The 12816-nt window shown below is 42.9% G+C and overlaps 1 protein-coding gene across 8 annotated transcripts in view; it reads left to right on the top strand.

The window, feature by feature from the left end:
• LOC121281782 (testican-3-like) overlaps positions 1-12816 on the top strand; it is a 697102-nt gene that overhangs the window by 306999 nt on the left and 377287 nt on the right. For all 8 annotated transcript variants that reach the window (XM_041194812.1, XM_041194784.1, XM_041194805.1 and 5 more), the window contains one exon: positions 5902-6016. In XM_041194812.1, coding sequence (XP_041050746.1) covers positions 5902-6016 — 115 coding nt within the window. The remainder of the gene's footprint in view (positions 1-5901; positions 6017-12816) is intronic.

Here is a 12816-nt window from a genome sequence, read left to right as displayed (position 1 = left end):
TGAAATTATCATGAAACTATAATAATTTTCATACTATTTGGTTTATTGTAAAGTAGGTTTATGGATGTGAGTGTAGATGGTTCTGTCTGTGTGATTTAATAGAACTGGAGTCAGCTGGACTGCAAGCTTGAAATTTATCAAAAGGAGTCAAGTGTTGAAGGGTAGTTGAAATGCTCATGAGTAAACATTGATGAGCTCTTGGCATCGTTGGAGAAATGTTTTGGAATTTCACTGTTGAATGGGCGCTTTGACAACTTGCTGGCTTGCTTTTTAAATTTAAAACCAAATTTAGACTGTTGCCTGAAAGGGGTGTGTAGTTGAGAGTCAGGTTAATTAAAAATTTTAGGATTTGATATAATGTTAAGTAGCTATAATCTTATGTATGTGCTTGAAATCTTTTATTTTGTTAATAAATGTTTTAATTTTTAAAACCTTTAAAGGTCTTAGTGGACTCATTACTACTGAATTCAATGCACACATCTTCACATAATAAATACAAATTGCAAAACATTGTCACATGAGTTGGGACTTGTCCATAACTTTTATTTCGAAATATTCTGAGAATTTTTAATCACTCATGAAACCTCATCCCACCCGTGGATGAGGTTTCATGCATTTTCAGCTGAATCCAATTCTATTAAATCACACAGACAGAACCATCTACACTCACACCTTAAGGTTGGACGGGCAGGTCCATAAATAGTTTCAGTTAGTTTTCTAATGGCCTTAATAGGCCGGCTGTGTGCCCGGCAGCCTGAAAATATAAATGACACGGGGTGATGTTGGGACGCATGCCCGATAACACCCCGTGTCATTTTACGCATCGACGAGCAGGCCCTGCCCCGCTTGCCGAACAGAAGATTCTGCCCCAGGAGTGAGAAACAGCTTTGAAGAAGCCTCCAGCCATTTTTGCAAACGTCTGCTGTGTCCAGTAACTAAAGTTGGAGAAAGGTTTTGGAAATCCATTGTTGAGTGGGTGCTGTGGTAACTTGCTGGCTTGCTTTTTAAATTTAAAATCCATTTTGGACTGTTGCCTTAAAGGGGCTGTTTACTATGGAGTTAGGTTAATTAAGAATTTTAGGACTTGTTATAGGATTAAGTAGTTATAATCTTATGGGCAGAATTTTCTCGTCAGAGCGCAGGACCCATAAATTGATGCGTGATGATGTCGGGAGTGCGTCCCGACATCACCGCGTGTCATTCTGATCTTTCATTCAGTGGGCACACACCGGAGTCGGCTGCACGCTCGCCGCACTGTCAAAGGCTTTTTAAGGCCATTAATACAGCAATTAACGAAATTGACAGGGCTGCCTGTCCAACCTTGGCGGACAGGCGAAGAGATTCCAGGCGGCCTTCACATTTTTCATGAAACCTCATCCACGGGTGAGATGAGGTTTCATGAAGGGCTTAATTAAATAATTAATTAATAAATATTTTTAAAACATTTCATAAACATATCCTAGCTCATGTTATGCTGTCACATGAGGGGACCTGTGTAAATGATTTTTAACTTTTTTTTCCAACTTTCAAATTGAACTTAATCTCCCTGAGGCAGCTCCATGCCTCGGAGATTTCTGTGCTGTTTCGCGTGCATTCGTGAAAGAGCGCAGGCCCCACCTTTCCCTCCTCCCCCTGCCTGCACAGGTAGCACTGTGCGCTAGTCATGCTGGGCGGGCCTTAATTGGCGCAGCCATGTAAAATTGATAGCGGGGATTGCCTCCGCGCCCGCCCCCTCCCACTCCCGCCCATCCCATCCAATGGGGAGTAAATTCTCCCTTATGTATGTGTTTGAAATCTTTTCTTTAGTTAATAAATATTTTAATTTAATTCTTAAAATTTCTAAAGGTCTTAGTGGGAGTGGAATCATTACTTTACATTCAATGCACACATCTTCTCCTAATAAATACAAATTGCAAAACCATTGTGATAGCGTGGCCAAGATTCCCTCCTGGATTTGGTCTGTTCGGCACACATCACCTGCCATGTCATAACAAAAGGCAAAGTGATATATTTTGGTTGGATGAATAAGGAGATTCACTATAAATTAATGGGTACAATTCTAAAGGGGGTGCAAGAGCAGAGAATGAGTAAAGAATAATGGTGGTGGCATGTGTACAGAGATCATTGAAGGTGGCAAGGCAAGTTGAGAAAGTAATTAGAAAACATATGGGATCCTGGGCTTTACAATAGGGCCACCTCTGGGAGTATAAAAGCAAGTATAAAATGCTTGTTTTGCCACAACTGGAGTATTGTGCCCAATTCTGGCCACTGCCCTTTAGGAAAGATGTGAAGGTCTTAGTAAGGGTATGGAAGAGATTTACTTGAATAGTTCCAAGGATGAGGGACTTCTGTTAGATTGTAGAAGATAGGGTTGTTCTCCTTAGTGCAGAGAAGCTTGAGAGGAGAATCAAAAAAGGTATTTAACATCATAAGGATTCTAGACCAAGCAAATAGAAAGACATTGCTTCCACTGGCGGAAGGGTTGAGAATCAGAGGACACAGATCTGTGGTGATTGGCAAAAGAACCAAAGACAACATGAGAAAAATTCTTGTGCAACATGTGATTATGATTTGGAATGCACTGCCTGAAAAGGTGGCCAAGGCAGGTTCAATCCAGCCTTTCAAAATGGAATTATGCAAGTATATGAGAAAAAAAATGCAAGGCTACAGGGAAAGGGTGGGGCAGTGGGACTACCCGGATTGCTGCTAAGATAATTTGAAGGACTTAATGCCCTCCTCCTGTGCTGTAACCATTCTTTGATTCTATATAGACCCAGGGCCAGATTTTCAGGGAGTCAGAAGGACTCTGGAGCCATTTAAAAATAATGGGCAGAACCTGATTCCAGGATTCCTGACCCCATTCCAGGCTCCCCTGATTTTTGCTGGTGCAAGTTAAGGGTGTGGGTCATGAGCCTGCACCCTGGACTCCCAACCTACTCCATTGCAATGATTGGCATCTCCTAGCCCCTGTTAATTTTTTGTGGAGCCAGGCCAGCTTCTCCATGACTTATGGTCACAGCCCTCATAGGAGTATGGATTCCAGAATCTTTTGAAATGTAACTCCAAGCTCTTACCCATGCCCCCTCCATGCTAACTTAATGCAAACTTATGCTCCCATTCATCCCCATGGCCCCCACCCACCCCAGCCCCTCATACCCTCCATGCCCATTCACCCAGTAAACACAATGTACAGAATGAATGAACCCTATAGTAACAATGATATGTGTGAAACTGCTTAGAAAAAATAGTCATTTATAATTTTCTGAAAAAATTGGTATTCCTACCACCCTATAAAAGTGTCAGTCAAACAGATAATTGAAGTATCAATAACAGAAGCTTTAAGCACTTGACACCTCTTAACCTTGTGCAGATAAACATTGAGACATTGACAAGAGAGGACAGAAAAATCAACTTAGTATAAACTCATAGAGATGGAAATCAAGGAAAGTCAACACTTCCCTGCACTTGAATAAACGAACTCAGTGACATAATTTTTTTTAAGAGTTCGGGTTCTCAGCCAGGACTCTCATGCATGTCTGTGACCTGTTCTTCAGTGGAGGTTCACCATATATTTCCACAGGTTAGATGCTTCACAACTGCACACACACTGGTAGCCCAATATCATGCCTCATATTTGCCATCCAATACTATTCCCCCAACTCCTCTTTCAGACCCCTAACCTCTCCAGGGAATTGACCTGTGGGTGGTCTTGGTGGTTTCCTCTTCCCTGACTGTAGTGAATGGAGATGTTTCTTCACCATTCATCCACCTCCTCTTCAGTCTTAGCTTTAGTCTGCTCTAAGGCCCTGGCTCAGTTGACCACACACACCGGTATTTCCTTGTTTCATAGGAGAGGTGGAGCAGAGGTTGCAGCGTTTTCTACTATGTTGTCCCAACAAGGCTGGGGTCACCTGCTCTGGATTTCAATACAGCAGTCACCAACACATGCCGCTGGCCAATTTGTGCCTGAAGCTGTCAGATTTTAGCTAAACATGGGGCGTGGTCTGCTTAAGGGAAGGCAACAGTTTGTTGCCGAACTAATTCCCTCAAAGCCCCCCTTGAATCTTCTAACTCCCCACTTAGTCTTGTATTTTCTGATTGTAACTCAATACTTTGTTCCAATGTTTGCTGTAATATTTTTCCTCTAAGAATGCACTCTATTATGTACTTCCTGTTTGCAGCATGACTGATTGTGCAGGATAGCAGTGCTCCTACCAGCCATCACTTTCTTTTTGTAACTTATCTACTTCTTCCTTTAATTCTTTGTGCTCTTATTGAAACATAAGATTCTGGGGGAGCTTGACAGGGTAGATGCTGAGAGGATGTTGTGAGGGAATCTGTGTTTTTAAATTAATTTGTCTTTTTTGAGGTAGACCCTAACTAAAAAGGAAACTAAACTGAAAAGGGTAACAGAAGGGGAAATAGAACAGCCAAACATAGAAAGGAAAATGACACTCCCAGTTTCTAAAGAAACAAAAGCAAATTGAGGTTCTGAAATCAAAACTTCTGGCAAGCTGAATTTCATTAAATGATATTAAAGAACACAGATCGGTCTAAGCTGAGCAGTAGAAGCTGATAAATCCAGTGGTACAGAACTTGTAAGCCAAAGAAGGCAGAGTCCATATCCAGAAGCTGAGAATATGTTGCTACAGTTGTTTCTGTTTCTTGAAGATAACCTTGTTGGGCCTACCCAACCAGACCAAACTGAGTAGGTTCTGCAGACATGTGTCATTTGCAGTGTAGACTGTGCACATGGAACTCTGGTTGGTTGTACACTGCTGTCAGCTAGGGATCAGATTAGCTCCAAGAAGGATTGGAGCTGAAATTCTTCATGAGGAAAACAGAGTTTTGAAGGACTTTGTAACCAAGTGTGATCACCAAAAATCTGGGTGGACTAGTGACCTAATTTGTAAGACCTGTTTTAGTTGTATCTGCCATTTAATATGCAATTTGTAGTGTATATTTGACCACAATTTGCCTCTTAATTTATGTTTAACTCATGTCAATTCTGGATATTAGAGTGTAGGATAGATTGTATTTAGTGTTTGCTTTGTTAACTCTTATATAGTAAAAATATCTTGTTTTTAAATCGTGGAATTTTGTGGCTTCATTCTTTTAGTAAAAGAATCAGATTTCTTATTTATTTAAGAAAAAACAGTTACTGGTCTCTACCAAGATCCTAACAGTGTTTCCCCTCATGGAGGAATCTAAAACTAAGGGTCACGGTTTAAAAATAACGGGTCTTCCATTTAAGATAGATGAGGAGGACTTTTTCTCTCTTTAGGTCATTAACATTTGGAATTCTCTGCCCCAGAGAGCAATTTGTCCACTATTTCAGACTTAGGCATCATGTGGGCAAAAAAAACATTAAGGGGAAACTAGGTCAAATGGGAAAATAGAGTCTTAATAAAAGGTATTTCTGCTAGCCAATCCACTTTGTTAATGGCTCAAATCTTTAGTTAGCAGAGCATTTTGCGAACATTATTTTGCCTAAATATCTGGAGTCATAAACATTACAGCACAGAAACTGGCCATTTGGCATATTGAGCATCTATTCTTTGTGCGAGTTGCCAATTTAGGCCTACTTTCTTGATAGTTTCAAAAAAGTTTCAAGAGTTCCTTTTTTCCAGCAATTATTGAATTCATTTTAATACATATTTATGGACTCACTTCAACAATAATTTCTGGTACAGAATTCCACCATTGTAACCACCTCTCTCTGTATAAAAAAGGAAATAAATGTCTAGCCTTATCTTTATTTTTTGAACTAGGACTGACTACTGATTTTCATGCTCCCTTGTTTTAATGTTTTAATATTTATGATAACTGTTGATCAGGTGTAACAGCAGTTCTATTTCTTTTGCATAGTACTCAGTTTTTTTTTCCAATTATTTTCTCTAGGGCTTGATTCTACCAAAGATCCCTGCCTAAATGTGAAATGTAGCCGACACAAAGTGTGCATCGCACAAGACAACCATAGAGTGGTTTGCATTAGTCATAGGCGGCTAACACACAGGTAAAGCACTTTGTTCTAATTTAACTCTATTCCATTTGATACATTTGCTATATCTTTCACTTGAATTATTTACTGTTAGTCCCTTTCAAAATTTAAAGGATTGTATGATGTGTTAATCTTGCGCAATTAAAATTTATATATGGCATCATTTATGTATCTTATGCAATTTTCAAAAAATCTACTCTCTCCAATTTTGTATAGTATACAACATAGAATGGAGGCTTCTTTAAATGGCATATTTTATGTGAGTTCAGCACTGCTTTCTTTAATTTTCAAAGATTTTGTATAAATTACTAAATACATTCGAAGGCATGAAAGTTCCATAAGGGTTGTGCATATTTCTGCTATTTCCATGGGTTCCAAAAGTTGCCTACAGAGTAATGGTGGGAGATCTGTAGAAACGACACAAAATTTCATCACCATAATCCTATGAATAAATGTAATTGTCTGCAGAACCATAATACTTTCTAGATTACCTGTCAAAATTAAATCAAATTGATGTAATTTCCAAATAGATAATGACATGATGAAAGAAACAATGATTTGGAACAATGCTGTATGTATTCTTTTTGTGTATGTGGACAGTTATCAGAATAATCATGGAAGGTCTGTGCGATAAAACTTTGGGCAGGATTTTTTAGCTTGGCGGGTGGGCGCGTGCCCGACCCGACTGAGCGTGAAATGATGCGCGATGACGTTGGGTAAGTGTGCCGATGTCAACGCACAGTCACATGATAGTTCAGTTGGTGGGTGTGCGGTGGAGCCAGCAGCGCGCCCGCCAACAATTAAAAGACCTGTTAAGGCCATTAAGTTATCAATTGTGCTGAATTTATCACTGCCCGTTCAACCTAACGGTTGGCAGGCAGGCAAAAAGGCCAAGCAGCCTTTGCATTTTTTTGGAAAGCTCATCCACGGGTGGGATGAGGTTTCCAAAATCAAACTAGAAATGAAATAAAAACTTTAATCGTTAATTTAAAAACATGTCCCCTCATATGACTCAAACTTGTTGTACTGTTTAGTAACTTTTTCAACATGTTCTTCATCACCCTGAGACACAGAGCCTGCCTCAGGGAGATTATTCAGTGCTCTTTTTCGCACATATGCGAATTGTACGCTTGGTCTCGTCTACTCAGCGCTGCCACTTGCATATCACACTGGGCAGGCCTTAATTGGCTAGCCCATGTAAAATCACGGAGCGCTGTCAATTGTTGGCTAGCAGTCGGCTTCCTGACCACCCCCACTCGCCCCTGCCAATCCTGCATGCCAAGGGCAAAATTCTGTCCTTTGTGTTTAATAGTGAATACGCCAGATAATGAGTGCTTCTGAATTGTGTAAATTATTTGCAGTGTAACACAAGGATTTGGCTTTATTGATAATTAAGAAAAAATATTGACCTGAATTCTGTGAGGGGCGGCAATCACTGTCGGTTTGCCGCACCACTTCTACCTTCCTGCATCATGTCAGAGCTCTGTATTTCTGGCTGGGACTTTCAGTCCCAGCTTCTTCAGAAATGTGGAGCATGCCTTCAATCCAACTACTTTTTCATAGCACTGGATCATCAGGGGAAGATAAACCGAACCTTTTTATGGCATTAGCTGCCGTATTCTGGTAAGTGTTCACGAGCACACTGAAAAGCTGGGAGATTTAGTGTGCAGGTGGGTAGGGTGGAAGTTGGGTGGTAGGTGGGTAGGGTGGAAGTTGGTGGGCTGCTGATGGGTGTGCAGTCACTGGTGGGTAAGGTGGTAGGCAACTGAATAGGGTGGCAATGGGTAGGGTGGTGAAGTTAGGTTGGGAGTAATCGAGGGGTGTCGGAGTTGGGTGGTGAGGTCGGGGGAGAGGGAGTTGGGGTAGTCGAGGCAGGGAGGACTTAGACGTCAGAGGGGTAGTTAGGGGGCCAAGGTGGGAGTCAGAAGGTTAAGGGGCGAGTTGGAGGGGTCAGTATGCGTGATTAGTGGGGTCAGTTGTATAGTTAGCAGGACTTAGACTAGGATTTTTCTGTCTAACCTTTCCTGGTAACTATCCAATTATGTACATTGGAACTGTCTGAAGTCTCCGACTCTAACTCATATCTTCAGGGGTACATCTGGCCTCTGATGATTCGGACACCCAGAAGATCTGGGTCTAAGATTCCAAACAATTACTAACATTCTCTTTTGGTTAATGTATTGTTCGCTAGATCATCTAGTTAGGTTCTAGTAGATACTGTAACTTGTACACATCAATGTTTTAGCTTTATTGGATATATACTTAAATGATGTATTATTGTATTAGCCACCTGTTTGATTTCTACTAAAATTTTTAAAATCAGCATTTAAATATTCAACATAATGGTCAATCAAATCTACCTCAGGAGAACTGCTGAGTGCAATCCAGGTATTGGCAGAATCTTTCCCTCCCACCAGCAGCGGGAACCATGGTTGGCTGGAGCACTAAATTTGCTGTGATTGAAAAAGTCAGTTTCCCGCAAGTGGAAAATTAGTTTGGAATTTTGTCCTCTAGGCTTCGATGGCGGGTTAAAGGCGGACCAAGTTTCCCGCTGATCTATGTTGGGAACCACGTTTGCATTTATTTGCGTCTCATGAATGCTCTCTAAAAGGCCAACTCAGCAGAATCATGTTTCCCTTCAAATTAAGTGCCCTGCCAGTGGATAACTAGAATGGTCTGTTTTATGACTGCCTATAATTGGTATGCAGCTGGCGAGCTTCAGTTCATCCATGACTTGGAGGCCAGTATACGCTGTTTCCACCTTCTTTTCAGACCGTAACTGCAAAATTTCAGGTGCCTGTAGTACAAGCTGTGCCAAGACTTGTCACAGGAGGCAAAACCAGCAGGGAGGAGCAAGACGGAGGCAGGACAAGGTGGGTGCAGGGTTGGGGGTGGAACACGAGAGGGGAGGGGTGAGGCATAGGCAGGATGGGGGAGGGCTGGAACATGAGAGGGGAGGGGTGAGATAGAGGCGCAACTGGGGGAAATCATGAGGAGGGAGGGGGAGACAGAGACAGCCTGTCCTAGGTCTGTAGGGGCCATGTTAGAGGGCTCTGCATAGCAGTCATCTTGATCCAGGTCTTGGCTGGGGGAAGATGTCTCTGTGTTGTGATGGTTGTCCACAGTGTGGTGTGTAGAGCATGGTCAGTCACCTCAGGCATTTGGCCTTGGTAGTCCGAGTCATGGTATTGTAAGACAGAGGACACAGTAATCTTCAAGGGAGGCATCTGGACCCTGTAAGTTGGTAGCTGAAAAGTCATGGTGGGGAATTGGATGGTCTCAAGCTGGAAAGTCCGGAAGGTAAGGGTGCATTTGGCCTCGAAAAGGAGAGGGGCCAGGTTGATAAATGGCAAGGGCACGTCAACAGTAAAGGGTTCACAAGGGAGGACAGGAATAAACACATGAACAATGATGGGTTCAAGGGGAACAGGGAGGCTAGATAGTGACAGGAAGAATGGGAATTACGAGACGGTGAGTATGGAGGAAGATGGCTTGAACTTGGTGGGTGATGGGTGGTTGGAAGCTGGTCTCACTCACGAAAATCAACAGCACCATTTTTGCATTCACCCAAGAATGATGCAGTTTGAAAAACAAGCTAGAGAAAAATCGACCAGGGAGGGGACTCTGGGCGTGTGGGAGTAATTCAGCCAAATTTTTTTTGGCCAAATAACGGGGCACCCTATAAATTTCCTGCGCAACCCATGAAGATCATGGCTCAGCTAAGTGCTGGACTCTCATGTTCCAGCCCTTCCCCGTCCTGCCTGTGCCTCACCCCTCCCCTCTGGTGTTCCATCCCCCCGCACCCACTTTGTCCTGCATTCCCCCACCCCTCTTGCTGGTTTTGCTTCCTGCGGCAAGTCTTGGCACAGCTGGTGCTGAGGATCTAATGCACAATGAACAAACTTGGCTCCTTTATTAATTGTTGTAATCAGAGGCCTCCCTCTCAGGAGTTATCTGTCCATTAGGCTCCCCAGTAGGAATCTGTAAGTTTGCCTCTTCAACTCTCTCAGGCTAAACAGGTTCTACAGGTCTTCCAAAGCAAGAGGAGTTCCTTCTACCTATGGTGTAGGCTCCAATGTGAATGTTTGGTGCACCTTTTCTTTTGGATCTGTTTCCCTTTTCTTGAGGTGATCTACATGTCTCCTGATTATCCGACCTTCAACCTATATATGGTAGGACAGGGGTCCTGTCACTGCACTGACTTCACCTGATAGACATTTAGACCCATCTCCGAAGTTCTTTGAGAAAACTGCTTTTCTACAGTGAAGTTTCTTTCATGACTGTGTTAATTGTGTCCATTTTTCTGGGCCTCCTGACTTCTCTCTACCCTCCCCGCTAAATTCAGCCTTATGAGGCTCAAAAGTATCCTGAGACATCTCTCCATTAATAACCCGGCGGGGGCAATATGGTGGTCATAATTGCTGTCATCCTATAGCTGAGCGGGAAACATAACTTTGTTGCTAGTTTATTCATTCCGGCCTTGAAGGTCTGGACTGCCGTCTCGGCCAACCCATTGGATGCAGGGTGGTATGGTGAGGTCTTGACATGTGTTGAGATTTGTAACTCTTTGGAACACCACGCTGGTAAATGCCATTCCATTATCAGATGCTATTATCTCTGCTAAACCGTGTATCGCAAAACTCTCTGACGAAATCTGTCTATGATGGTGGCAGATGTGGGTGATCTCACCTCGTATACATCTGGAGCAGAAGGAGACAGTTTCTGCAACTGTTGGCAATGCATGCAGCTTTTGACCATGTTTTCGATTTCAGTGACCACCATAAGTAGCTGCGCACCAACATTTTCATTCTGGAAATGCCGGGGTGTGCGCTATGCAATTCTATCAATAATGGTTGTCTTCCTCTGGGAGGCACAATGACTCTCGCTCCCCACAGTAAGATGCCATCCTAGCAGGTGAGCTCGTATCTCCTGTTAAAATAGGGGTCCGTTTCATCTGACTTTGACTCGTTAGACCATCCCTGCAAGACTTGTTGCCTGACATGAGACAATATCGGATCGTGGTCTGACCATTCTCTGATCTGCTTGGAATTCACTGGTGATGAACCCAGAAAGTTACCCAAGACAATTTCTTGAGGGACGGGGACGGTCACATTGTTGTCCTTTAGAGGTAATCAGCTCAGCATGTCGGCATTGGCAACCTGGCTCCCTGGCTGGTGGATAAAAATATATTCGTAAGCAGCTAGAATCAGTGCCCACCATTGGATGGATGCCGAGGTGATTGGGAGTATTGCCTTATCTTCCCCAAACAAGCTTACTGGTGGCTTGTGATCGGATACAATGGCAAAGTGGTGACCATGGATGTATTGGTGGAATTTCTTAATGTAAGTACAATGGATAAGCCTGCTTTCTCTATTTGTGAATATTTTTGTTCTGCCTCACTGAGTGTTCCAGTGGGCCGTTCAGAGCCATCCGCCACAGTGGGAGAGTACTGCCCCTACTCTGTAAGGGGATGCTTCGCAGGTTAAAATCAATCCTTTCTTTGGGCCAAAATGTACCTACAGGGGCGATGAATGTAGCAACTGCTTTACTACCATAAAAAGCTGTTGTTATGGGGCTTGCCAAGTCTACCTGTGGTTTTTCTTGAGTAACCTGTATAATGGAGCCAGTACTGTTGACGAATTTGGGAGAAAATGACTGTAGTAATTAACCATTTCCAAGAAGGACTTGGGTTCTGTGGCATTTTTCGGGACCAGCGCCTTATGAATAGTTCTCATCTTGTCTTCTACTGCGAGTCAACCCTATGAGCCAAATAAATCACTTCTTTTGGTTGGAAGATACAATTTTCCCTTTTCAAGTGTACTCCGGCTTGTGAAAAATGCTTCAATATCTCTTACAAGTTAGCCAGGTGTTCTTCATCAGGCCTGTTACTAGGACATCATCGAGATAAACCACCATATGGGGTAGACCTTGGAGTAAATTTTCCATGGTCCGTTGGAAAATGGCACAAGCTGATGAGACTCCGAAGGGTAACCTGGTATACTGGTATAAACTCCCTATGTATGTTGATGGTTACAAAATCCCGAGAGGCCTTTTCTAGCTAGACTTGCTGATAAGCATGGCTCATGTCAAGTTTTGTATATGCAGTTCCCCCGGCCAGCTTGGAGTACAATTCATCAATTTTTGGTACAGGGTGCCCATTAAGTCTGGCTCCAGTCAACTTGTAGTCCCCGCATATTCGCACACTCTGATCAGGCTTTAGTGCTGGAACTATGGGTGCTGCCCATTTGGGAAATTGTACAGGTTGTAAGAGTCCTAACCTTTCTGGCCTGTCCAATCCAGTACTTTTTCTCATAAGGCATAGGGGACTGGCCTCGCCTTTAAGTATCTGGGGGTTGCTCCAGCATCCATGTGGATTTTAGCTTGCAGTGCCTGAACCTTCCTGAGCTCTTCCCTGAACACAGACACATTTCTGTAATAGTTCTTGCAGATTTCTCATTCTGAGTTGAAAAATCTCAGTCCACTCCAACTTTATTTCCTTAAGCCAGTTCCGACCAAGTAGAGTTGGACCCTCCCCTGTTACCACTGTCAGGGGTAGGTTAGCAGACTGGCTTCTATATTGTACTGGACCCTTGCATATTCCTTTTACTCGTATGTTTTCGCCAGTATATCTCTTTAGTCTAGCATCTGAGTTTTCCAGCTTTAGTGAGTGGCCTCCTCTATTCAGATACTTAAAGGTATGTTCCCCTGTAACTGTCGTGGATGCGGCTGTAACCACCTCCATTCGAATGGGTTTTCTATTGACTTCTACTGTCATGTCGATTGGCTCTGTTTTACCCATTTTTAAGTTGTGTAGT

Source organism: Carcharodon carcharias, chromosome 1 (genome assembly GCF_017639515.1).
Source record: "Carcharodon carcharias isolate sCarCar2 chromosome 1, sCarCar2.pri, whole genome shotgun sequence".
NCBI classification, from domain to species: domain Eukaryota; kingdom Metazoa; phylum Chordata; class Chondrichthyes; order Lamniformes; family Lamnidae; genus Carcharodon; species Carcharodon carcharias.
Note: the sequence above shows the minus strand (reverse complement) of the source record. Positions and strands in the feature narration are given on the sequence as shown.